General features: G+C 42.8%; 1 protein-coding gene across 1 annotated transcript in view; it reads right to left on the reverse strand.

The window, feature by feature from the left end:
* Positions 1-1,654: 1,654 nt before the first annotated feature.
* The window catches only part of LOC126272534 (uncharacterized), a 144,434-nt gene continuing 121,604 nt past the window's right edge, over positions 1,655-24,484 (reverse strand). Inside the window, exon 4 of the mRNA XM_049975448.1 lies at positions 1,655-2,092. Within this exon, the coding sequence (XP_049831405.1) occupies positions 2,041-2,092 (52 nt within the window). The 3' untranslated portion in view covers positions 1,655-2,040. The remainder of the gene's footprint in view (positions 2,093-24,484) is intronic.

The raw sequence follows: 24,484 nt of genomic DNA on the forward strand, positions 1-24,484 counted from the left end.
TTGCACGTGCCACCGTAGCTCAGTCGTCCAAGCTTCAGATGAATACTCCACATTCACACACATTCGATCAAACAACCAATCTTGCAGTGCTTTGCAAAGGTGCACCTGGAGTCGCTATCATCTCCCCCACTTCCTGTTCCATTGGCGAAAGACGCTTGGGGGCGACTGTCGTCGATAAGCCCCAAATTATCTAAAATTTGTCTCATTTTACCGTTCTGCTCTATAGTGAGAAAAATTTGGCATGAATTACCTAATTCTCATTGCAACGAACGCTCGGAGAAATCCACTAGTAAAATTCTCCGTAATGCATAACGGCTCTGTTGTAGCGTCTGCTTCTGGAGCTTGATAAGCCTCTTCCTAATGCTTTCGCGATTAATAAATGCCGATATGCGCAGCTCTTCTTTGGAACTCCTGTATACCCTCTATTAGTGCTGCTCTATAAAGAACACAGAGTGACGAACAATATTCAAGAACGGGTCTAACGAGTATTTCCTAAACTATTTGTTTCAAATATGGCAATGAGCCCTATGAGACTTAACTTCTGAGGTCATCAGTCCCCTAGAACTACTTAAACCTAACTAACCTAAGGACGTCACACACATCCATGCCCGAGGCAGGATTCGAACCTGCGACCGTAGCAGTCACGCGGTTCCAGACTGTAGCGCCTATAACCTCTCGGCCACCCCGGCCGGCCTATTTCTTTCGTAAGTGAAATACATTTCCCTATTATTCTTCCAATAAAACTTAGCCTGGCATCTGCTTCTGCTACAACTAGTTTTATGTTAATATTCCACTTTCAGTTGCTCCTTGGATACACTTAGAAATGCTTGTTTCTGTATCCAAACAGCAATGGCTCTTTCCGCCTATTTATGTGCAATGCATAACACTCATTTGAATTAAAGACATTAGCTACCAGTGGGTACTGATTTATATTAATGAGGAAACTTGAAAATTTGTGCCGGACCGGGACGAACCCGGGTCTTCTGCTTATTAAGGAGATGCGCTGACCACTACGCCATCCAGACACAGTGATCACCAGAACCGCAAGGACTACCCTAGCACGCCCTCCCATAAGACCCCAATTCTCAACATATACCACACACTACTGATGCAATATATATAACAGACACCACACAAACAGATTGTTCGGAAATTCCCGTAACAAAATTTCCCGAAGAAATTTCAATATCAATCATGGATGATTTTCGTCTACAAAACTTAAGCAAATCCACATTTGCCTCACCCGTTTAGCTGAAGATGAATACCGAAAGACCAACATAGTTCACAACTTACAAATACTCCACCTGGCCAACAAAGGAAAAAGTATAAACTTACTTGAAGAAACAAATTTATTTTCATAAATGTGCATTCCCAAACGTGCATCCTAAATGACCAACCAACGCTACTCAAAAAAATTTCTAGGGGAATTTCCAGAACTTACTTTTTACAATAACACACTAATTACACACGTGAAAAATATAATACTAATAATAAATAAAAAGACCACCAATTTCTGTTGTCATACCCTTAAGTGAGCGCATCCAAGCAATATAGTTGTTCTAAATCATGTAAGTCAGTTGTTGTGCGTTTATTGCTTAAAAATGTCACTCAACTGTGAAAAAATATTTAATATAAATTCTTTTTATATAAATTGAACTATATTATTTCCGTAATATTCGGTATAGTTTAATTAACCAGTCGCTACTGCACTTATAAATAACCATACACAGCACTCAGCAAATTCATGCTAGGCAATTTTAATATTTTAGTCAGACAGAAGCTTGAGCTACAAATAGTATTTTCAGAACCAGTAAGTAACATGTAACTTGTACCACAGACATACGAGGTAGTGCTGAAAACTAATGCCTACGAATTTTTCGTGTAAAAACTCAGAAAGCTTTCTAAATCAAACGTTACTGTATATGTGCAGCCCTTTGCCACTAGAGGGCTCCGAATTGTAGCGTGTAACACGGCGGTGTGTAACGTGAGTGTGTCGGTGCGTGAGAAACAGCTTGTTGGAATCGGGGTTCGAAGAGTTCGTCACTTCTCCTTCAGCATGGCAATGCCGGACCACACACGAGTGCTGCGACATCTGCAACAATCCCACGTCTTGGGTTCGCTGTCATCGATCATCTGACCCTTCCTATTTTCATCTACTTCCAAAACTTAAAGAACACCTTCAAGCACTTCACTTTCATAGACATGAAGCGGAGCAAGCAGAGGTGAGACTGCGGCTCCATCAACAAAGTCAAACATTCCGCAGTGACGGTATCAAAAAGTCAAACAATCGATAGCGACGGTGTTAACAAACTGGTCTCGCGTTAAGAGAAATGCTTTCCTCGAAGAATAAAATTGAAGAATGGTAATAACCTTTGTTTTATTTTAAAAGTTTAAGAGAGTTCACATAAAAATTCGGGGGCATTATGTTTCAGCAAGTCGTCGTGATTTTCCGATGTAAACAAAGATGTCACTCGGCACCATGGCCGATACTGCGCTGTTTATGTGCAACAGACACGTGTAAAAAGGGTTTGTGCTACGATTATAAATACGAAAATCAGTAGCAACAACACGCAGAGTAAGAAGTACGTACGTCTAACAAGAAATATATCATGAATATACAACTCCGGATGCACAGTAAGTAAACAAAAATGGTTCAAATGGCTCTGAGCACTATGGGACTTAACTTCTGAGGTCATCAGTCGCCTAGAACTTAGAGAACTAATTAAACCTAACTAACCTAAGGACATCACACACATCCATGCGCGAGGCAGGATTCGAACCTGCGACGTAGCGGTCGCGCGGCTCCAGACTATAGCGCCTAGAACCGCAAGGCCACTCCGGCCGGCAGTAAGTAAATGAAACTGTTATTTGGCACAAGTCAATGGAGCGTCCATATAGCTGTTGATTTTTAACTTTGTACTTAGTGAAGATTGATATAAGAAACACGGCAACTGAAGATCGTTGAAAGCCTGAAACGCATCCCGGCATAAATAAAAGTATATAAAGTAGTTGGTTGCTGTATTTCTTAAAATAATATAATCCACAGCCACGGAGCTCAAAAATCAATAAAATGGATGTATTATAGCTTGTTGGGATATAGGGATACTGTTTTCACTTTTGGTTATATTTAGTGGGTTAGTGTGGCCGTTCTTCCCCCTACGAACGTATGTCCTAAGTTTTCTCTCTGAAACAGATACACTCAAAAACTTTCGAATTTGTGTGTCCAAGTCTCTCTTTAGGATGAAAACTGCAATAAGTACTTTCTTGCATAACAGAAACTCAGCAGGAATGAGAAATATTACGTAACACAAATTTCGTAGCACCTGTATACAGTAATATTTTCTCGTGTCAGACGTGACCTCCGAACAAATGAAATCAACATGCACAGTATTTTCACTTTTGGACAGCATCAGTCTTTCAGATGAATCAAATGGATTTTTGCTGTACATTTCTCATTCTAAACCGGTAAACAAGTAAGTATAATCTTGACATCCTGTAGTACTGTTTTACAGAGTAGAACTGTCACTGTTTTAAAAGAAGAGCTAATAATAAGCCATTTGAACCATACCAACAGAATAGTCTCGAAAGACGTACATTACTTGAGCATATACTAAAGGAGAATTGAACGGATGCAGAACTACGGTTTTGTTTCAAATACATCGGTAGCTTAATGCGATGCCAAAGAATGCTAGCATATTTAAAGCAATATTCACTGGCAGAACTGTAGTTCTACCAACACTGACTCAGATATTACAACTTTTCGTTCGCTTTTGTATTTCTTCCTTTTTTAAAGACCGTTACGTTGGCATATTCCGACCAGTAACTATTAATTTAATGGAATGAGCATGTCACCCAGCTGATGAGCCAGAAGATCAGATCCACAATGCGCTGGGAGTCCTACACCATCCACTACCGTTACTATCCTGCCGCCAGCAATCGTAGTATTTTTTTCCTAATGCCGATTCGGTCGCCAGCAGACACGTGCTGTAGCGTAACAAAGCAGCCGTATATCCAGGAAATACGCTATCGGAAACTCGCTCAGTTGGGCTTTGCGAACGTTGACACATGCGTCCGTTCACTATCTACGCTTTACGCCCCTGGGAACAACTATTTTCTGTTCTGTTGCCCCTTTTTTTCCCCTGAACGATAGAGTAGTCTACTGGAAGAACGATTAGATTTCAACGTCCCGTCGGCGACGAGGCCGCTAGCGACAAAGTGGATCGAGACGCGAACAAGGAGGCAATAATCCCACTTTCTTCCTGGACAAAATAATATGAAAAACCCGGTTTAAATACTTATTGTCCAGAACACGTTTTATGATCTATCACCAACCAAGAGCATCGGCAGAAATTTATACTCAAAAGTGGAGGGTAAAAAGGCGGGGGGGGGGGGGGGGGGAGGAGGGAGGGGAGCTGCAGCCGGAGTTTGCAGGAGACGTCTTGGAAACGATCACTCAACCCGCTGGAACCGTTCTTTCCCTTTGTATAGACTCCTCCCTTTCCAGCCGGTGCTACGATGGTCCGAAGGCATTACTACAGTCATTCAGGATTATCAAAGGGCCCTCGTAATATTTCAAGCGACGTCCTTCACAGACCACCCTCCTCGCGACTAAGCTTCTGCAGCAACCTTGCCAGCCTGTGGGCGGCCCACATGTTGTCGAGGTTGTTTCAAGTACGGTGCAGAAGTTTCCCTGGTAGCCCTTTACACGTCCTCCACTTAGTACCGATCTCTCCCCATGATATTTCCATATTTTTGGAGCCCTGAAAAAACGACATTTGTGGCGCACGCTTGGTACAGTCATGGTTTCGTAGTCAACTGCAAACATTTTTCCATGAAGCACCAACCGTCTTGTCTCACAGTAGGATAAATGTATTAACAGTTCTGGCGATCACTTTTGAAATAATAAGTAGTATACTAACTTTTTTCCTATCAGTATCATTTTCATTAAGGAAAGACAAACCTACTTTTCTAGCATTTGTAGACTTAGAGAAAGCTTTTGTCAGTGTTGACTGGAATACTCTCTTCCAAATTCTAAAGGTGGCAGGGGTAAAATACAGGGAGCGAAGGCTATTTACAATTTGTACAGAAACCAGATGGCAGTTATAAGAGTCGAGGGACATGAAAGAGAAGCAGTGGTTGGGAAGGGAGTGGGACAGGGTTGTAGTCTCTCCCCGATGTTATTCAATCTGTATATTGAGCAAGCAGTAAAGGAAACATAAGAAAAATTCGGGGTAGGTATTAAAATCCATGGAGAAGAAATAAAAACTTTGAGGTTCGCCGATGACATTGTAATTCTGTCAGAGACAGCAGAGTACTTGGAAGAGCAGTTGAACGGAATGGACAGTGTCTTGAAAGGAGGATATAACATGAACATCAACAAAAGCAAAACGAGGATAATGGAATGTAGTCGAATTAAGTCGTGTGATGCTGAGGGAATTACATTAGGAACTGAGACACTTAAAGTAGTAAAGGAGTTTTGCTATTTGGGGAGCAAAATAACTGGTGATGGTCGGAGTAGAGAGGATATGAAATGTAGCCTGCAAATGGCAAGGAAAGCGTTTCTGAAGAAGAGAAATTTGTTAACATCGAGTATAGATTTAAGTGTCAGGAGGTCGTTTCTGAAAGTATTTGTATGGAGTGTAGCCATGTATGGATGTGAAACATGGACGACAAATAGTTTGGACAAGAAGAGAATAGAAGCTTTCGAAATGTGGTGCTACAGAAGAATGCTGAAGATTATATGGGTAGATCACATAACTAATGAGGAGGTATTGAATAGAATTGGGGAGAAGAGGAATTTGTGGCGCAACTTGACTAGAAGAAGGGATCGGTTGGCAGGACATGTTCTGAGGCATCAAGGGCTCACCAACTTAGTATTGGAGGGCAGCGTGGAGGGTAAAAATCGTAGAGGGGGACCAATACATGCACACACTAAGCTGATTCAGAAGGATGTAGGTTGCAGTAGGTACTGGGAGATGATGAAGCTTGCACAGGATGGAGTAGCATGGAGAGGTGCACCAAACCAGTCCCACGACTGAAGACCACAACAACAACAACAACAACATTTTCATTTGACTACCCCTTATAATATGGAGTTTAGAGGAAGGCAACACCGAAGAGGTACACAACGATTGTCAAAGTTGTTCAGTTGCGTACAGATGAAAAAATGTTGCCTCAAGACAGGAACAGATGAAGGACTGTATTTTGCAAATAGAAAAACCGATGAATATAAATAAGAATTTTTGATTGCAAGAAGCATAATAATAGCACCCACATAATCCTTTCCGACGCTTATTACTGTGTCTTGACAGAATGAGCTGCTACTACGCGACTCCTCTTTGTCTTCACCCTTATGTCCTTGTGTACTGTATCAGACGTTGTCAAAATTTCTATTCAACTAGCATTCAAGGCGCCGTCGTGATTTATTATGTCTCCGCTGCGGTTTACTTGTATAACACTCCATGTTTGTAGTAGAGTTTTGAAGAACATGTTACTCACGTAAAATTTCGAAGCTCTTCTCATGAAGATTTCTGATTTCTTTTTATTTCCTTTCGCGCTCTGCAACCTAAATCTAGACTTCATAAATAGTATATCTACATCTACATGGTTAATTTATTTCTAATAAGCAACATTATGATCACACAACCAGAAGTCTCGCGTATCCTCTTAGCTGTGAAGTTTGTAACAGACACAATTCGAATAATTAGAGGTTTTTTTAAACAGATCCATGTACTTTGCGACGTCATAGTGTCAAAACTTGATTCATTTTGGGAACGGAGTGTCCTTTTACATTTACCTGAACACGAGAAATAAAATAGTCCTGCACGGCGATAAGCAGAACAAGTGCATTCGTGTTCACGTGTTTCGTAGTTTATCTCTGTCAGGATGATAACATAATGTGTCTAGGAAATAATTAACTATAATTTTACTGGGATGGAACAAAAAAAAGGAGCGATAATGGGCACGAGGCTCATTGCTGATTTTCTAAATAAATTATTGTAGGTAAGTACTCGGTGGTGGGGCAATTTCGCTGCGCTGACGCCGAGAAGCCATTTAGCCTATCTTTATGGCTGTGCTGAGGCTAACTCTTCTTCACAGCCCGTCTGCCCTGATAACCTGCACAGCATACTGCATCGTCACTGGCGTCGCTTCTATCGCCTGATTTCCCGTCACCACCACCCACGCCCCTGCAGCCCCTTCACTTACCGACTGCCACGTTACGTATCTCATACGAGTATGACATCGCTTCTTCAGCAGGTTGAAAATATTCTGCTATTTTTCGTTCATAAATAAGTAGGGTCGTGGCGAAAACCTTGCGAGACAGACAAGGCAGCTGGTGCAGCATTTCCGTCCGAACAACGCACATACAAAGAACAGCCAAAACTTATGACCACTGCCAACCGCGACCTTGGATGCCGCCTGGTGGCTTTGCGGGCACGTGAAGCGGCAACAAAAGTATGTAAGCGGAGCAGACACGTAACGGGGGATCACTCTAGTGATGATATGAGCTGCAAATGTGGGAATCCACTGAGATAAAGGGCGGATTATTATTACGCAGAAACTGTGAACAAGTATTTCGAAAACGGCGAAGCTGGTCGAATGTTCATGTGCTACTGTCGTGAGCATCTACGGAAAGAGGTAGCATGACAGTGAAACTACCATTACGGGCTAAATGGTTGGAGATCCACCACTCTTCACAGAACGAAGGGTTCGGGGGCTTGCCTGCTCTGTAAAGTAGGATAGATGGTGATCTGCGGCATTTCTCCCGAAAGAGCACAATACTGTGCACCAACAAGTCTTTCGGAACACACCGTTCATCGTACGTTGTTCAGGGGGTATACGCGAGGGGGGAAAAAAACTGGATTTTCCGGATTAAAAATACACTTTTTGCCGGGTGAAAGTATTTTTTTTTCCGTGTTAAGTGACTACATATACTTTCCCTCGACGCTGTAAAACTTATCAATCGTTTGAATAGTGAAGGTTTTCTATACCGGCATAGAAATTCCCGGCACATTAGCAAATGAAACTCACCAAGAAACAATACGGCAACAATTACAGTGCATATTTTCGTATTATGAAAGTATAAACACAAATTCACGAAATACAACACGATACCTTCCGATGCACTGAAATCTAGATTGCGACCCGCTTTTGTCAGCCAATTACAGTTCATGTCACGCGATCTCGGCAGCCAATAACAGCACATATTCAGAGCGATAGGATATGTGATGTAGTCAACCAATAGTAAAATCACTGGTAAGTAGCGCGAACAATCAAATGAGAAAAGTTAATGCTTTAAATTAATATTCATACACATAGCTACAAGAAAAGTAAGCTTTCACATATAATATTTGTCAATATGAAAGAATTAAAAGAAATATGACAAACTGACCTTCAAAACTTGGTCTTTTTTAGCGTATGTTACCCTGTAAGATATGAAACACAAATGTGCCAGCAAAATTTTAAGTAATGCCATAAATGGCTGGTCTTTTGAGCCCGACGTTTTACTCATTGCATGGTCCTCAGTGTTAACTTTTGAATGACAGTCTAACACTCCACGATGTAAGAAATTCATGGCACATTCTCGCATGTAACATAACTCATCCTGCTTAAAAGGAAATTTACTTCGAAAGTAACGCTTCTCAAACCACCATTCGCAATGTTTTCCTACTATTGTTTGAAATGTAAACAGTTGGCACGTCACGCTCATCGAAGCAAGGCTTACATGAAGGACGCATCGAAAGCAGTTTGTTGTTACGAAGTATTGCAAAGTCTGTGGGACATTTTGCCGTTGGTAGATGCTTGTGTGTGCACTTTGTTTTGTTGTTGTAAATGGTGCATTTTATTTGCAACTGAAATTTTATTCAGGTGTTACTCTCGTTTTCGTTTTATTGCAGCACTATTATTCTGCAGGAGCGGGCTAAAGTAAAATTCTTCGATAGAGTACCAGTTCTTACAAGTCAAAACTAAAAAAATTAACTGAAAACTTACACAATGAAAAATTCCCAGAAGTCCAAAAAAATCCCGAGTTTTTCCCGGATTTCTCCCGTACGAAAAAATTCATGGGTTTTTCCCAGATTTCCAGGTTGTTTTGGGGCGTATACAAATTGAAATGGCTCCGAGCACTATGGGACTTAACATCTTACGTCATCAGTCCCCTAGAACTAAGAACAACTTAAACCTAACTAACCTAAGGACATCACACACATCCATGCCCGAGGCAGGATTCGAACCTGCGACCGTAGCAGTCCCGCGGTTCCGGACTGCAGCGTCTAGAACCGCACGGCCTTCGCGGCCGGCGGGGCGTATACACCCTCATAGTTGAATATGGAGCTCCGCTGCAGACCCACCCCACGTCTTACCATGCTGACCCAAGAACTTCGTCAATTATGATTGCAGTGGACACGGAACTATCGGGATTCGACCGTCGATCAATGGCGACGTGTCGGTTCTTCAGGTGAATCACATTTTTGCTACACCAGGTCGCTGGTCCTCTCCACAAACGCCGTCATCGTGGTGAAGGGCGGCTCAAAACATGCAGCGCGCCACGGACGCAGGCTGGTGGGAGTAGTATTATGCAATGGGAGACATTCTCCTGCGCTTGCATGGGGCCTGTGGTAGTAATCGAAGACATGCTGACAGCTGTGAACCAAGTGCACGTCTTCATGGTTGATGCCTTCCCCGACGGCGATGTCATCATTCAGCAGTAAAATCTTCCAAGTCTCGGAGCCAGAACCGAGCATTACAGTGAACTCACGCTGTTGTCACGGTGATCTAATGCGCCCGACGTAAATCCTATTGAGCCTCCACGAACCTACCAACAAACCGTCAGATCCATGATATGCAAATCAGTGATGTATTTCGTTCCAAAGATGGACAAACAAGCTATTAAGCAGGTGGACATAATGTTTTGGATCATCAGTGTATTACTGTATGATAATGTTTTTCTTCGAGGCGACGTTCTTGGATAAATGAATCTCTTCAGCTGCAGTCCAGTTAGCCACCATTTTTCAAAACAAGACGAAAGTCGGCAATCCATGAACGTTTTAAAAACGGTTGAGCTGATACATTGGAGTGAAAATCGATTTTGCACGAGGAAATCTGGCAGTTTAAATCGGTTTTCCGAAATCAGTATTGGAGTGTTTACTTGAAGAAACAAAAGCGGTTCTAGGATATTCGTTTACGAAAACAGAATTTTAGAACCCCATGTAAATGTAGTACGTGAGTAATTAAATGCACCATGACACAGTCATCATAAAGACAAACATTTGAAAAAACGTTCTCGAAGAAATTTTCTGATTCCGATCAAAGTAATGAAGATCAATTCGACATCTATTGTCACATTCACACTCACTACACAGCAGAGACGAGCCCACTGACAGTCGGTTTTCAAAGTTGTTCACTTGGTTTCCAATGTTTGGTTACCTATAAAAGTGCACCAACATTAGGAAAACAACTATTAGAGCTTCGTGTTATAGTTGATCATAACTGACTAGGTTCGCTTAAAAATGTGGCAGCTGAAGAATGGACAGGGTTACGGTTTTCTGGGGCCGGTTGCGCTAGGAACTGGATTCATCATGGAATCTCCGCGTTTACCATTACTGGATGGGACGCAAATGGGGTATCAAGAAGTTATAATTGCAACCAGAAGTGTATGTAAATTTAAACTGAGATAATGTCTACCAACGCAGAGTGTTGATTCCGTACAGTCAGTCAGAGAAACATCTCTCTCTCTCTCTCTCTCTCTCTCTCTCTCTCTCTCTCTCTCACACACACACACACACACACACACACATATGCATTTACAGCTATGATGCGATGCGGTGACGCTATCTTATCTGTCTGAGATGTGGCAGTTTTTGACAACGAAATTGAGATATTTTATCTTCGGGGAAGATAGGGTTAATGAATTATCCTCTTTACATTACACAAGGTCGTGACTTTTTACATTCCTCGCCGTATCTCATGCTACAGAAGTGAAGAAGGTTTGCACTGACTGGGAGTCCCGCGAAGTTTATCTCAAGCTGTTAGTCCATTGACAAACTAAACGCTTCAGTTCTGAAATGTACCCAACAGAAGCAGCTGTCATTACTGTATCACTATGTCGTCTACTTCTTATCACTGATTTCAAAAACATCCGTCAGAGTCGAAGTCTAATAATCCTAAGGCACAAGAATCATCTTCGACATGGTCAACTGGACAGCCGACGTGTGTCATTTCTACAACGCTGTTTTCTGTTTCTTGTCAACGTGGAATCACACGTATCTATGAAGCTTAAATACTGCAAAAAGTTTCGATTTAATATATCTTTTCTTAACCAAGACAGTGACGAATGGATTGTTGGATACGAACGCCTCGTATAATGTAAACTGTGTTCCGTGCGTTCTTTTACGTTCAGGTTGTTTCCATAATTTGTATTGTGATGAAACTGGAGCGCAAGATCTGGAATCACCTAAACATGACTACAAAAATCTATCTCCTCACATACAGGTCAACTGTTTTCCATCCAAATGATGTTCCTCGTGTACGTGAAGTTAAGCTACCATCGCTGGGCCGCCGCCTGCATTCCTTGAATGCACTGCATCATCCGCGATCTTCTTGTTATTCTAAATACAGAACGAAATCTGTCATCAGTTATTCGCTTAGAACTATGATGAAAGTTTGGGCACTTGAAAATCCGAAGAATCTGCAGACTCAGATGTCATGAGTGAGTATACAGCAGGCGAATGTCTGTCGGTCATTGGGAGATCACGCTTACGTTGAAATGTTAGAATGTTAGACCGTCAGCAGCCGAACAAATGATTTTCTTAGTATTGCTACTCTGTTACTGAACCTAACAAACTCCGTACGTTTCATACAAAATCTTGGGTACAGCCCCCTTCCCCCACCCCCTCCGTCATCGTCACATCCCCTTGTTTTATTATTATCATTATTATTATTCTCAACGGTGTGGCGCTTAACATCTCTCTGAGAGCTATTATAAATGTAACTTTATTTCAATTAGTTGTGGCCAGACTGAGGCCATAATGATGACACACCTAAATTAATTAGGGAAAATAGGAAAACTCTAAATCGTAAGCCTTCGGCCTACGCTTTTCTTGAGCTGTTTCAGCGACCAGCCACTGCAGCCCCATACTCTGAAGGAACCTATGGTGTTTGAAGGCGCGCGCGCGAAATGGTGTTTACGCAATCAGAGTCGACGTCTATCTCGCATGTGAGATATTTGTTGCTAATGGCAACGTTGGACGAACATAAGGGAGGCGATATGTATCATGAGGCGACGCAACGTTGTGTAATGGTAATAATGTTATTAATTATGTCCATTTAACCCTCCTAGTTAAGCTGCTCGTAATTTTCATACATCATTTGAGGATAATGCCTTTACTGTTCCTACGACAGCGCCGCGACAGAGCCCTTCCCTTGTCCTTATCAAAACTGAGCTACTAGTCGCCGTCTTAAAGCCTGCATTTCTAGTTTGCGCCGGGTGAAAGACTGCTACAGAACAAACATTGAACGCCAAACCAAAGAAATTTCGATGTTAAACAGAGATAAAGTTGGAAGGTATTTTTCAGTGCACTTACAAAATTACGAATTCGTAAGGAAGCACTGGGCGGACCTTCAGAGGAGAGGGGTTTATGAAGCTGAGGCAGTGGAGTATCATATAGATACAGTATGTTTCATCAAGACAACGTACGTTTGGAATACAATGCAGTTCATTTAAAACAAAGAAGGAACAAGTATCATCGCTAATGAGTACTCCCCTGAAAATATGATAGCAGTAATTTATTACGTGGAGGAACATTTGACGAACATAAAAAAGGGGTTTCATAGTAGCCTATCACTTAGTTCACGGGAAAGGAACGCAGAGCAGACGTGCAAACTTAACGAACTGCAGACAAACGGTAGCTGATTCACAAACTTCAAAGAGATGAGAAGGACAGATCAACTTGAAATTTCTTGCGAAACAACACAAACGTATTAATGTCAATAAATGTAACAAATATTGTGCTTTCAATGGCTGGCGAAAATTCTTAAATTGAGAGCTACGACCTTGCAATAGGAGACGCACAGTCAGGATATGATACCCGCGAGCAGTAGTGAGACAGTTGTGGCATCGGTGGTGTGATACATTTGTTCGGATCACAAAAATCAAATGGCTCTAAGCACTACGGGACTTAACATCTGAGGTCATCAGTCCCCTAGACTTACAACTACTTAAACCTTACTAACCTAAGGACATCACACATATCCATGCCCGAGGCAGGATTCGAACCTACGACAGTTGCAGCTGCGTGGTTTCGGACTGAAGCGCCTAGAACCGCTCGGTCACAGCAGCCGGCCGTTCGAATCACAAAATGGTTTACGTATTATTCACTGTTTTGCGGAAAGTCCGCAGTATCTTGCCTTGTCTCCCACGTACAGAATGTAGAACATACACTACTAATTGCGTAGTTTTAAATTATAGTAAACAAGCAGGGCACAGTGCGATGGTGCGTATCATGTATGTAAATTATTTTTGGCCCCAAGCGAGGAAAAATAGCTGACCATACCCTGATTCATGATTCGCACACCAAAACCCTGCGCTAGAGTTCATATTACCATGAAACAAGTTGCCACAACCATCCTCGGTAAGTGTGCTAGTATTTCTTATGAGCAAAGGAACAAAAGTACTTTTCTACCTATAGCTATGTGTTGAGAGTTTGTCACTTTCAAGATAAACAACACAGACTCGGAAACTTCCTGGAAGATTAAAAAAAGTGTGCCGGACCGAGACTCTAACTCGGGACCTTTGCTTTTCGCGGACAAGTGCTCTACCATTTGAGCTACCCAACTCGTCTCATGACCCGTCCTCACAGCTTTAGTTGCGCCAGTACCTCGTCTGCAACCTTCCAAGCTTCACAGAAGCTCTCCTTTCTCCCAGGAGTGCTAGTTCTGTATGTTTCGCAGGAAAGCTTCTGTGAAGTTTGGAAGATAGGAGACGAGGTACTGGCGGAACTGAAGCTGTGAGGACTCGTCGAGAGTCGTGATTGGGTAACTCAGATAGTAGATCAGTTGCCCGCGAAAAGAAAAGGTCCCGAATTCGAGTCTCGGTGCGGCGCACAGTTTTAATCTGCCAGGAAGTTTCATATCAGCGCACACTCCGCTGAAGTGTGAAAATTTCATTCCAGAAACATAAAGTAGGAGCTGCACACATCACTTTGCACTGATTTGCTTCATCGACTTATGTGAAACTGACTGTGTGTTATATAGGAGTTGATAGGTAAGATTGTGATCGCTGTCATAGCGCCAAGGAGTTAGCCTTTAATCTCCCTTACGCAAATTTTGTGAATATTTTGCAGAGTACTTTCTGATTACATGCTGCTTGTGCTAGTTAAAGCATTGCTGATTGTCGTTGATATCCACTCCGTATACTGTAACTCACAAAACGTTCCGTTCTGCACATCTTGTGCAGTCATTATCAGCTAAAAGTATGCTGCTCCCATTGCGAGTGATGATTTATTCAAACAATCTTCATTATACTTTACAGCACCCATCTTGAAGTCAGGTGGTGACTTGCAAGAGGTTGTTAAGAAAGATGTCTCAGTACTACGATAACATAACGAGAAACTGCAGGAGAGCTGTTTGCATGTCTGCGCATTCAGATTTGAGAGGAAATTTCATCACCTTCGTAGCGCAGACACGTTCCTAGTCGTCACATCACAGTTACCGCCCTGAAGAACAAAAACTACTGTGGCAAGTTCCTTGATCACTTTATATCAGGTGACGCAGGTCGGTACATCAAGCGTACTTCACGCGTTAACGTTCTTTACTCCAATTACATATTTGTTTTTCACAGCGTAAATATCTAAATTTCTCTCCCAGAGATTACTAAACAGGTACGCGAGAATCATTGTCTGCATTGGTGGGAGGCACACGAATTAACGATTTTTGTAAAACAGGCGAATATTGATTAACCTTGCAAAGCGACAAGCACTGGAATTATTGACGCGCTTAAAGTGACCTTTCCACTATCGAGCGGTTATGCGAGAGTACAACGCATGTCGACACTAGCGCGTAAACTGACCGCCATCTTTCGCTACCTTCTGACTAACAATTTTTTTTTCTCTAAAGAAGATGTGATAAACAAAGAGCATCTTCAGGGCAGCACCCACAATATTGGTGACTACTTAATTATTCAATTAAAGCGGATCACGCATTTGGACATGAAGTTTTTGCTTACCTGTATTTCATTTGTTTTCCGGGAGGCGCAATTTTCCTATATGTAAAGCTTCATATTAAGCGTAAAAAAGTATGCAGCAAATTGGCTTTTCAAATCATGAACCTTTGGATTACTAGCCTCACACTCACAAGAGTATCGGGCGGGGTGGCGCAGAGAAGTCGAATTCAGGAAGAGTGTGGTTCGAACTATAGCGAATTTCGCAAAGGTTCCTTGGAAAATGACACAGCCTATTTCCTTCCCCATCCTTGCCCTATTCGAGCTAGTGTTCCGTCTCTTGATTACGTCGTCGTAGATGTGATTTTAAGACGCAATCTTCTCTCTCACTCTAGCCACCATGCCAAGTCATACGACTGTTATTACAATTATATTCCTCTACATATGTTAAGAATTTTAAGTGAGTTTCCACACCGGTTAGAGGTTGTGAGAGGCGATTATCTTTTTTGCCTAGGATATACAACGCCCTACATGGATACAAATATCTTTTTTTGCTAGTGTCACAAGGCCCCTTCCACTAACATCTACCAAACCAGTCTGTATGCAGTGATAGAGTCAGTCCGATATAGCACCACAAGTTCCAAGGGTTGCAGTCGTAGCCAAATTCGTTAAGGATGAGATAAATGAACTTGGTTTGCAGTATCGAGAAAAGTACACGTGATGACGTACGTCCAGCATATGACTCTCTTTGTTTTTCCAAGACACCACAAGCCAAATTAATTTAATGACGAGATAGGAAGAGGTGTGAAAGCGCCAAAACCAACACCCAGTCTATGAAGAAAGTTGATAGGTGTGATCTCTCTGTGCCAGAAATTCACAGTCTCATAGCCACGGATCTCTTACAGGAGGTGAAATTAGGCAAGTGTTCGCAAAGTGTGAAATACTTTCGAAATTTAAGATGTATTAAATATATTATTGGATATAGAATTAATACTTCACATTTCGCTACTTTAAACTTGATCATACCATCGTAAGAAGACGTGTAATCTTCAAAACGAGGAATGATGAAACTTTCTAATGTCAAGAGAAACTGCTTAGAGATAATGATATACGGTATACATCCTCGTGTTGCATCTATGAAAAAAGCAAGCCGATAGTGGAACTAGATGATGAAGATTACAAAATTCTGAGGCACGTTCCAGCTAACTTCGTACTGCTGGATATGCAATTATAGTTTACTGTTTATGCAAACAGTTGGCTGTGCGGAGTACAACATCCCCTAAAATCTGTAATATGTCCGACGTTGTGCTCGGCGAATTGTCTTAACCCACATCTAGTACTGGAAAATGTATGTGTGCAGTCTTCACCTAACTGCAGATGTCATAAACGCTTACAGAACCTCTATATCTGCGCAGTGCCCCAGAAGTCCATAAACACCTTATAGCTTAATACACACTTAGACGTACCTTACAACCACCGTGTTCGTTGTTCGCGATCAGATTTCGCCCGTAACGCCAACGTATCAGGTGTATTTCTGAAGATCAAATAAGCAGAAGACGATCCCTGGAGGACACAATGTGTCTTCGTTCTTGCACAATTCCGAAAAGACGGAGAAAACCGACAGAGACGATGCACACTGCAGCCCTGGTTCTTGTCAGATGCAAACGCTGTGAAAGCCTATAATGTAGACAGTGTCACAGAAAGTACACTTGACTGGACTGACGATATTCGCTATCCGTATTGCATCGTTTATTTAGCACGTGAGTTGCACCTATCCTTCCAGCAGTAGTAAAAGGACTTAAGAAGTAATATGACTGGTTGTACGAGCACCCGTATGACGTTGACTGACATCTGGCACTGTTAGCCACTAGGTAATTATGACTTTATTAGAAATGACGACCATACTGGTTTACTGTACAGGACAGTGACGTTTCTATAGTCATATTTTATTTACAGAATTCCGACAGTAAGGGATGAGATCTTTTTCGAGACCAGCACACAACGGCTCAAAACACACAATTTCTTTTGGGATCAGTAATATAGGTCAAAACTCAATAACAGCTGTGTGTAATATGTCGATACCTCAGTCGCTCAAAAGAAGTTATTGTCGAGAAATTTCCATTCTGTTACTGAGTGCACACTCTTGACTTTTTGCCACACGCATTTACCTTTTACGTTTCTTTCGGAAATTTTCAGTGGTTGCTTTGGCTCTTTCTTTTTCTCGTGCTGGCTAGTTGTTGGCCGAAACTGCAGGACAAGAAACGCGGAGCGACACCATTTTCGGTGTGACTTAATCAGCGTAAAAGGATTACTCCTATCGCAGCTAGAGCTAATCATACTTCATTCTATCCTCTGGATCCGCATTTACTTCTCCACTGTCCTGTCATGCATACGTACGAAAGCTTCCATTACACGACATCATTATCCGATGAGGTAATCGCGTAATCCACTCTACTCATCGCAGTCTGGTGTAAGATAAGTTAATCGAATCCCTTATCATATCTAAGCTCTGAAAAATTGTTAAAACAATGGTTTATCTGCTCTTTTAATAACTGTGACATAAACGGTAGCCCTCGAATACCTACTTCAGCCAGTTTATCTGGTTTTAATAAAACTCGCTAAAGTAACATTAATTTGAGTACAACAATAACATATTGTTGTTATTAAGATGTGAAGGTTGCGAGGTTTCCCAGTCCATTAGAACCATCAAAAACGTGCGAGCGGTGCCTGTCCATTAGAACCATAATGGGATGCTACACTGGGGTCTGCCCACAAAGGAATGGCATTCGCATTGGCCATTGTAGGTACGAATGCCAACTGTTGTCGGTATTCTCAGTCAGTAACTCCCTGGACTTGTTTATCGAGCATCCTTAGCAACGTTGGCTGGAATACAAATGAAAGACAAAGCGTGGAGGGACTGAAATTTATAATTACTGATGGTAAATAATAACCATAACACATTAGTTTTACTTTGGTTGTTTATAATACTTGGAGCACACACTCCTCGGGTGTTACATGCCTACTGTCCCTAAACTGTAGGGGGAAAAAAGTGTAAACTCGACCGAGTCACAGTGATTCCGAAGAACGTAACCATGAACCAGAAAGTGTCACAACTTTCCAAAGCTCTTTGAAAAGATGATTCCCTCGTGAAGCTTCGAGCAGCTCCGTCTAACTTCGCTATGCAACCATTAACCATTTATTTTTTCAAACCCTGCACACTACTAATTTGGATATAGAGAAACAACGTGTATCCACACAGTCGGAAACCAGTACAATCGATGCTGACTATTACGAGTATACGTGTTCTATAATGTTTTGGCGGGGGTACTGCTCACTTGTCTGCCACAATGCAAGTCAGTCCCACTCTGACAAAGAGGCTGTCATACGAAGAGGTTCGGGAGGAGCAGTAAATATTTTAGAAGATGGTACGTCTAGAGTATTTCGAATAAAAAAATTCCACATAATATATGCCAATTGCTTATTGGTTACACAGATGCAGCTGGTAGAATGTAACCCAAACAAAATACTCGCAGAAGATACTCTGAAGCGCCAAAGAAACTGGTGTATGAATGCGTATTCAAATACAGATATATGTAAACAGGCAAAATACGGTGCTGTTGTCGGCAACGCTTGTATAAAACAACGAGTGTCTGGCGCAGTTGTTAGATCGTTAACTGCTGCTACAATGGCAGGTTATCAAGATTTAAGTGAGTTTGAACGCGGTGCTATAGTCGGCGCAAGAGCGATGGGACACAGCATCTCCGAGGTAATAATGAAGTTGGGAATTTCCCCTTACGATAATTTCACGAGTGTACTGTGACTATCAGGAATCCGGTAAAACATCAAATCTCCGACATCGTTGCGGCCGGAAAAAGACTCTGGAAGAACGGTACCAACGACGACTGAAGAGAATTGTTCAACGTGACAGAAGTGGAACCCTTCCGCAAATTGCTCCAGATTTAAATGCTGGGCAATCAACAAGTGTCAGAGTACGAAACATTCAACGAAACATGGGCGATATGGGTTTTCGGAGCCGAAGGCCCACTCTGTAGCCTTCATAACTGCACGACTCAAAGCTTTACACGTCGCCTGGGTCCATCAACAATCTTAAAACTGATCCATCAACACCGACATTGGACTGTTCACGATTGGAAACATGCTATCTGGTCGGAAGAGTCTCGTTTCAAATTGTATCGAGCGGATGGACGTGTGCGGATATGGAGACAACTTCATGGATCCTTGGATCCTGCATGTCAGCAGGGGACTATTCAAGCTGGAAGAGGATATGTATGGGTGTGGGGCGTGTGTAATTGGAGTGATATGGGACCTCCGATACATATAGACACGATAATGACAGGTGACACGTACTTAAGAATCCTGTCTAATCACATGCATCCATTCATGTCCATTGTTCATTCCGACGGACTTGGGAAATTCCAGCAGGGCAATGCGACACCCCATACGTCCAGAATTGCTACAGAGTGGCTTCAAGAACACTCTTCTGAGTTTAAATATTTCTGCTGGCCACCAAACTCCACAGACATGAACATTACTGAGCATATCCGGGATGCCTTGCAACGTGTTGTGCAGAAGAGATCTCCACCCCCTCGTACTCTTTCGGATTTATGGACAGCCCTGCAGAGCTCATTGTGTCAATTCCATCCAGCACTATTTCAGACATTATTCGAGTTGCAGCAAGTTTTCGTGCTCGTGGGGGCGTTACACGATATTAGGCAGATGTACGAGTTTCTTTGGCTCTTCGATGTATTAAACAAAGGCAAATGATTAAGCTCAAAGCTGATTTTCATAAATGCCACCTCTGACTTCAATGGACTTTCCAGTTCTATTGATACCACCAAGTACAGCTCTTCTAGGATAACCTTGAAGTTATTTTACGAGGGCAGCACGATTCATAATCCGTACGATCGATTCGTCTCTTGTGTTCAGGGACCTCGGAAACTAATAATCTTGACTACTTCTGCCGATTAACCTTTCGGGGAGTGTCATGTGTAGGTGTGTCATCTGATGGCTAGAATGTGTGGGGACCCATCCATGCTGGAACATTTTATCCGTCATGTTACTGATAACACCACCACGAGTGGAAGTGACTTCATCAATAAACAGTACCAGTGGAATTATTCGGCAATATGCAATTGATTAACGACCAAATTCCAATCGTCTATCTTTGCCCCCTTTCAAAAGTGTTGATTCAAAAAAAAAAAAAAAAAAATGGGACTCAACTGCTGTGGTCATTAGTCCCCTAGAACTTAGAACTACTTAAACCTAACTAACCTAAGGACATTACACACATCCATGCCCGAGGCAGGATTCGAACCTGCGACCGTAGCAGTCGCACGGTTCCGGACTGCGCGCCTAGAATCGCGAGACCACCGCGGCCGGCTGTTGGTTCCACTGAAATCGATAAGGACAGAGGCTGTGAATAGGTAATGTCCATATTCTTATTACGTTACATTGATGGAGCGCCTTATTTATTTTGAGGGTTGATATAATTTTCAGAAACGAGAAAAACTTGTTTTACTCGGTGGTTATTTCAATTTTAAACCGTAACTAATAACACAGAAATCACAATAAAATTTTAAAAAATCAACAGAGAAATCATAATAAAATTTTTAAAAATCATAAACTATATCGCCATACCTCGAAACAAACGCGTTCTTATTGATAGTTTTTTACGGAGCACTTGTTCAGTTTCCGCGGAACACCAGTGTTCTTCGGAACACAGTTTGGGAAACCCTGATGTAGATGGTCTCGCAAGGTAATGTATTGGCTAAGTCTGCGAAGATTACGCCCCGCGGGGAGGTTAAAAATTAATTATCAATAATTAAGAGCGGCGTAAACAACAGGAAATAATAATCCCAGCCACGGAGACCTATAACAAAGTGTTGTAGCGGAGTGTCTGGAGTGATTTATTTAGTAAAATCGTGTTAAATACAATGTGATGCTGATCGAAATGCATCTTTTACAATGCGTCAGTGCTGAAATTTTTCTCGTGTTCTAAGGAGCGTCATCCATAACGCAACTGTTGCCGAGGCACTTCAAATCCAAACAGAGGAAACAACACGAACACAAAACAATAACAAAACGGCGTTTCCTTTCTTTTGTGCTGACTGTTAGGTTGTCTTATGTAATATTTCCGTTGTCACAAGTCCTTGTTTTCCACAAAACAAGTTTTATCAGCTCGTCGCTTCATACATAATTATTGATAACAAAGTTTGAGTACATTGGCCTCAGCACCATATACACCAACGTTTTTCTTCAGTTCGCTGTACTAAGAAGTCAAGTTTGCCGTCTTGTCCGTGACAGAAATCTACGTTCAGAATGGTAGTGAATATTAACGTATTAATACTGAACAGCCTTTCATCAATTTACGCTCACGCCGTAAAAAATGAAGTCGCTCATTGCTAGAACATACAATATTTATAAGACGTAGTGCATTCTACTGTATACTACCTTCCGAGGCCATCTCACTTCACGATTGGCGTTCTGTAATCTGATTGCCACCAGCGGAGGGACACTGTATACTGAGGTGCCAGCTTGTGCCGGTTTTCCGGCATATTTTACACGCGTTATCAAGTGTGTCACGTGTCACAATGCTGGTAGTGCACCTTCTAGTTCATACACTGACGCCGTGTCTCGTGATTTGTCGGGGGCCTCGAGGATCGCTAAACGTATTTACACTATTGTACAGATGTAGGCAGAAGTCGAGACCACAGGAAACACGAAAAAGACGAGATAGACAACTACCTCAATCAGCTTCAGAATGAACAACAAGACTTGCACTCCCGTCAGTTGTACTAAATCTACGCACACTTCAGCGCTCAGAGCTGGACAGTCCGACGTGCCACTAAATACACTCCTGGAAATGGAAAAAAGAACACATTGACACCGGTGTGTCAGACCCACCATACTTGCTCCGGACACTGCGAGAGGGCTGTACAAGCAATGATCACACGCACGGCACAGCGGACACACCAGGAACCGCGGTGTTGGCCGTCGAATGGCGCTAGCTGCGCAGCATTTGTGCACCGCCGCCGTCAGTGTCAGCCAGTTTGCCGTGGCATACGGAGCTCCATCGCAGTCTTTAACACTGGTAGCATGCCGCGACAGTGTGGACGTGAACCGTATGTGCAGTTGACGGACTTTGAGCGAGGGCGTATAGTGGGCATGAGGGAGGCCGGGTGGACGTACCGCCGAATTGCTCAACACGTGGGGCGTGAGGTCTCCACAGTACATCGATGTTGTCGCCAGTGGTCGGCGGAAGGTGCACGTGCCCGTCGACCTGGGACTGGACCGCGGCGACGCATGGATGCACGCCAAGACCGTAGGATCCTACGCAGTGCCGTAGGGGACCGCACCGCCACTTCCCAGCAAATTAGGGACACTGTTGCTCCTGGGGTATCGGCGAGGACCATTCGCAACCGTCTCTATGAAGCTGGGCTACGGTCCCGCACATCGTTAGGCCGTCTTCCGCTCACGCACCAACATCGTGCAGCCCGCCTCCAGTGGTGTCGCGACAGGCGTGAATGGAGGGACGAATGGAGACGTGTCGTCTTCAGCGATGAGAGTCGCTTCTGCCTTGGTGCCAATGATGGTCGTATGCGTGTTTGGCGCCGTGCAGGTGAGCGCCACAATCAGGACTGCATACGACCGAGGCACACAGGGCCAACACCCGGCATCATGGTGTGGGGAGCGATCTCCTACATTGGCCGTACACCTCTGGTGATCGTCGAGGGGACACTGAATAGTGCACGGTACATCCAAACCGTCATCGAACCCATCGTTCTACCATTCCTAGACCGGCAAGGGAACTTGCTGTTCCAACAGGACAATGCACGTCCGCATGTATCCCGTGCCACCCAACGTGCTCTAGAAGGTGTAAGTCAACTACCCTGGCCAGCAAGATCTCCGGATCTGTCCCCCATTGAGCATATTTGGGACTGGATGAAGCGTCGTCTCACGCGGTCTGCACGTCCAGCATGAACGCTAGTCCAACTGAGGCGCCAGGTGGAAATTGGATGGCAAGCCGTTCCACAGGACTACATCCAGCATCTCTACGATCGTCTCCATGGGAGAATAGCAGCCTGCATTGTTGCGAAAGGTGGATATACACTGTACTAGTGCCGACATTGTGCATGCTCTATTGCCTGTGTCTATGTGCTTGTGGTTCTGTCAGTGTGATCATGTGATGTATCTGACCCCAGGAATGTGTCAATAAAGTTTCCCCTTGCTGGGACAATGAATTCACGGTGTTCTTATTTCAATTTCCAGGAGTGTATCTTAAGAAATAGTAACATCTAAAATTGCAGAAACCGGATTTTAATAAAATTTTATATCGATGTCCGTTACGGGTCTCTGGGACAAAGATATTGTTAAACTTAAATGACAGTACGGACAGAACGTCGTATGTATTTCTGACAGCAAAAAAATGGTTCAAATGACTCTGAGCACTAGGGGACTCAACTGCTGAGGTCACCAGTCTCCCAGAACTTAGAATTACTTAAACCTAACTAACTTAAGGACATCACACACATCCATGCGCAGGATTGGAACCTGCGACCGTAGCTTCTGCCATCGCGTAACAGCAACAATAACTAATATAATCTTGACAAATGAAAAGCACTACATTGCTTTATGTTCTACACGATTAGTTTATTGAGTTAATCGGTTTTCGGCTTATAAGGCCATCATCAGGCTTTAACTAAATATGGTAGGCAAAGAAGTTACCATGTTTATAAATAACACTGGAAAAGATGTTACTCATCTAGACTGAGGGACAAAAACACAGTATATGTCGTCTTTGATAGTGTGGTGGTAATGCAGTTTAAAAGGTAAAAAGTTGTGCAATAAATAAATAGAGTGGAAAAGGAGCAAACAGGAGAAACATTAAGACTATACCCGAAAATCGTACCTATACAGCAGTTTACATAAAATAAACAAACGAAATAAAATAATGGAAAATTAGTAATGAACGAGACTATTTCTACTTGTTAAAATTTTCCATTCAGTACAACGCAGATCCTCTAGGGGCGTGACAAACTGGCATTGTAGTAACCATAAGCTTATCTTTAGGGTCTGCGCTAAGCTCGCGAATATATTTAAGAGATAAGTTTAGCGAGGACGGAGCACTGACTAAACTGGAGGAGAACGGCAGGAGCAATCGCTAGTGGTCTTAATAAAGGAACCATCCTTGCATTCGCCTTAAAAGCTTTGCGAGGGACTAGTACGGGGAGAGAATGTCGCTCGAATGGGTAAACTCCCGTTGACTTTGAAATCCATGGATTTTACTCCCCACGGAAGAAGACCTCTACG

This window comes from Schistocerca gregaria, chromosome 5 (genome assembly GCF_023897955.1).
Source record: "Schistocerca gregaria isolate iqSchGreg1 chromosome 5, iqSchGreg1.2, whole genome shotgun sequence".
Classification (NCBI taxonomy): Eukaryota; Metazoa; Arthropoda; class Insecta; order Orthoptera; family Acrididae; genus Schistocerca; species Schistocerca gregaria.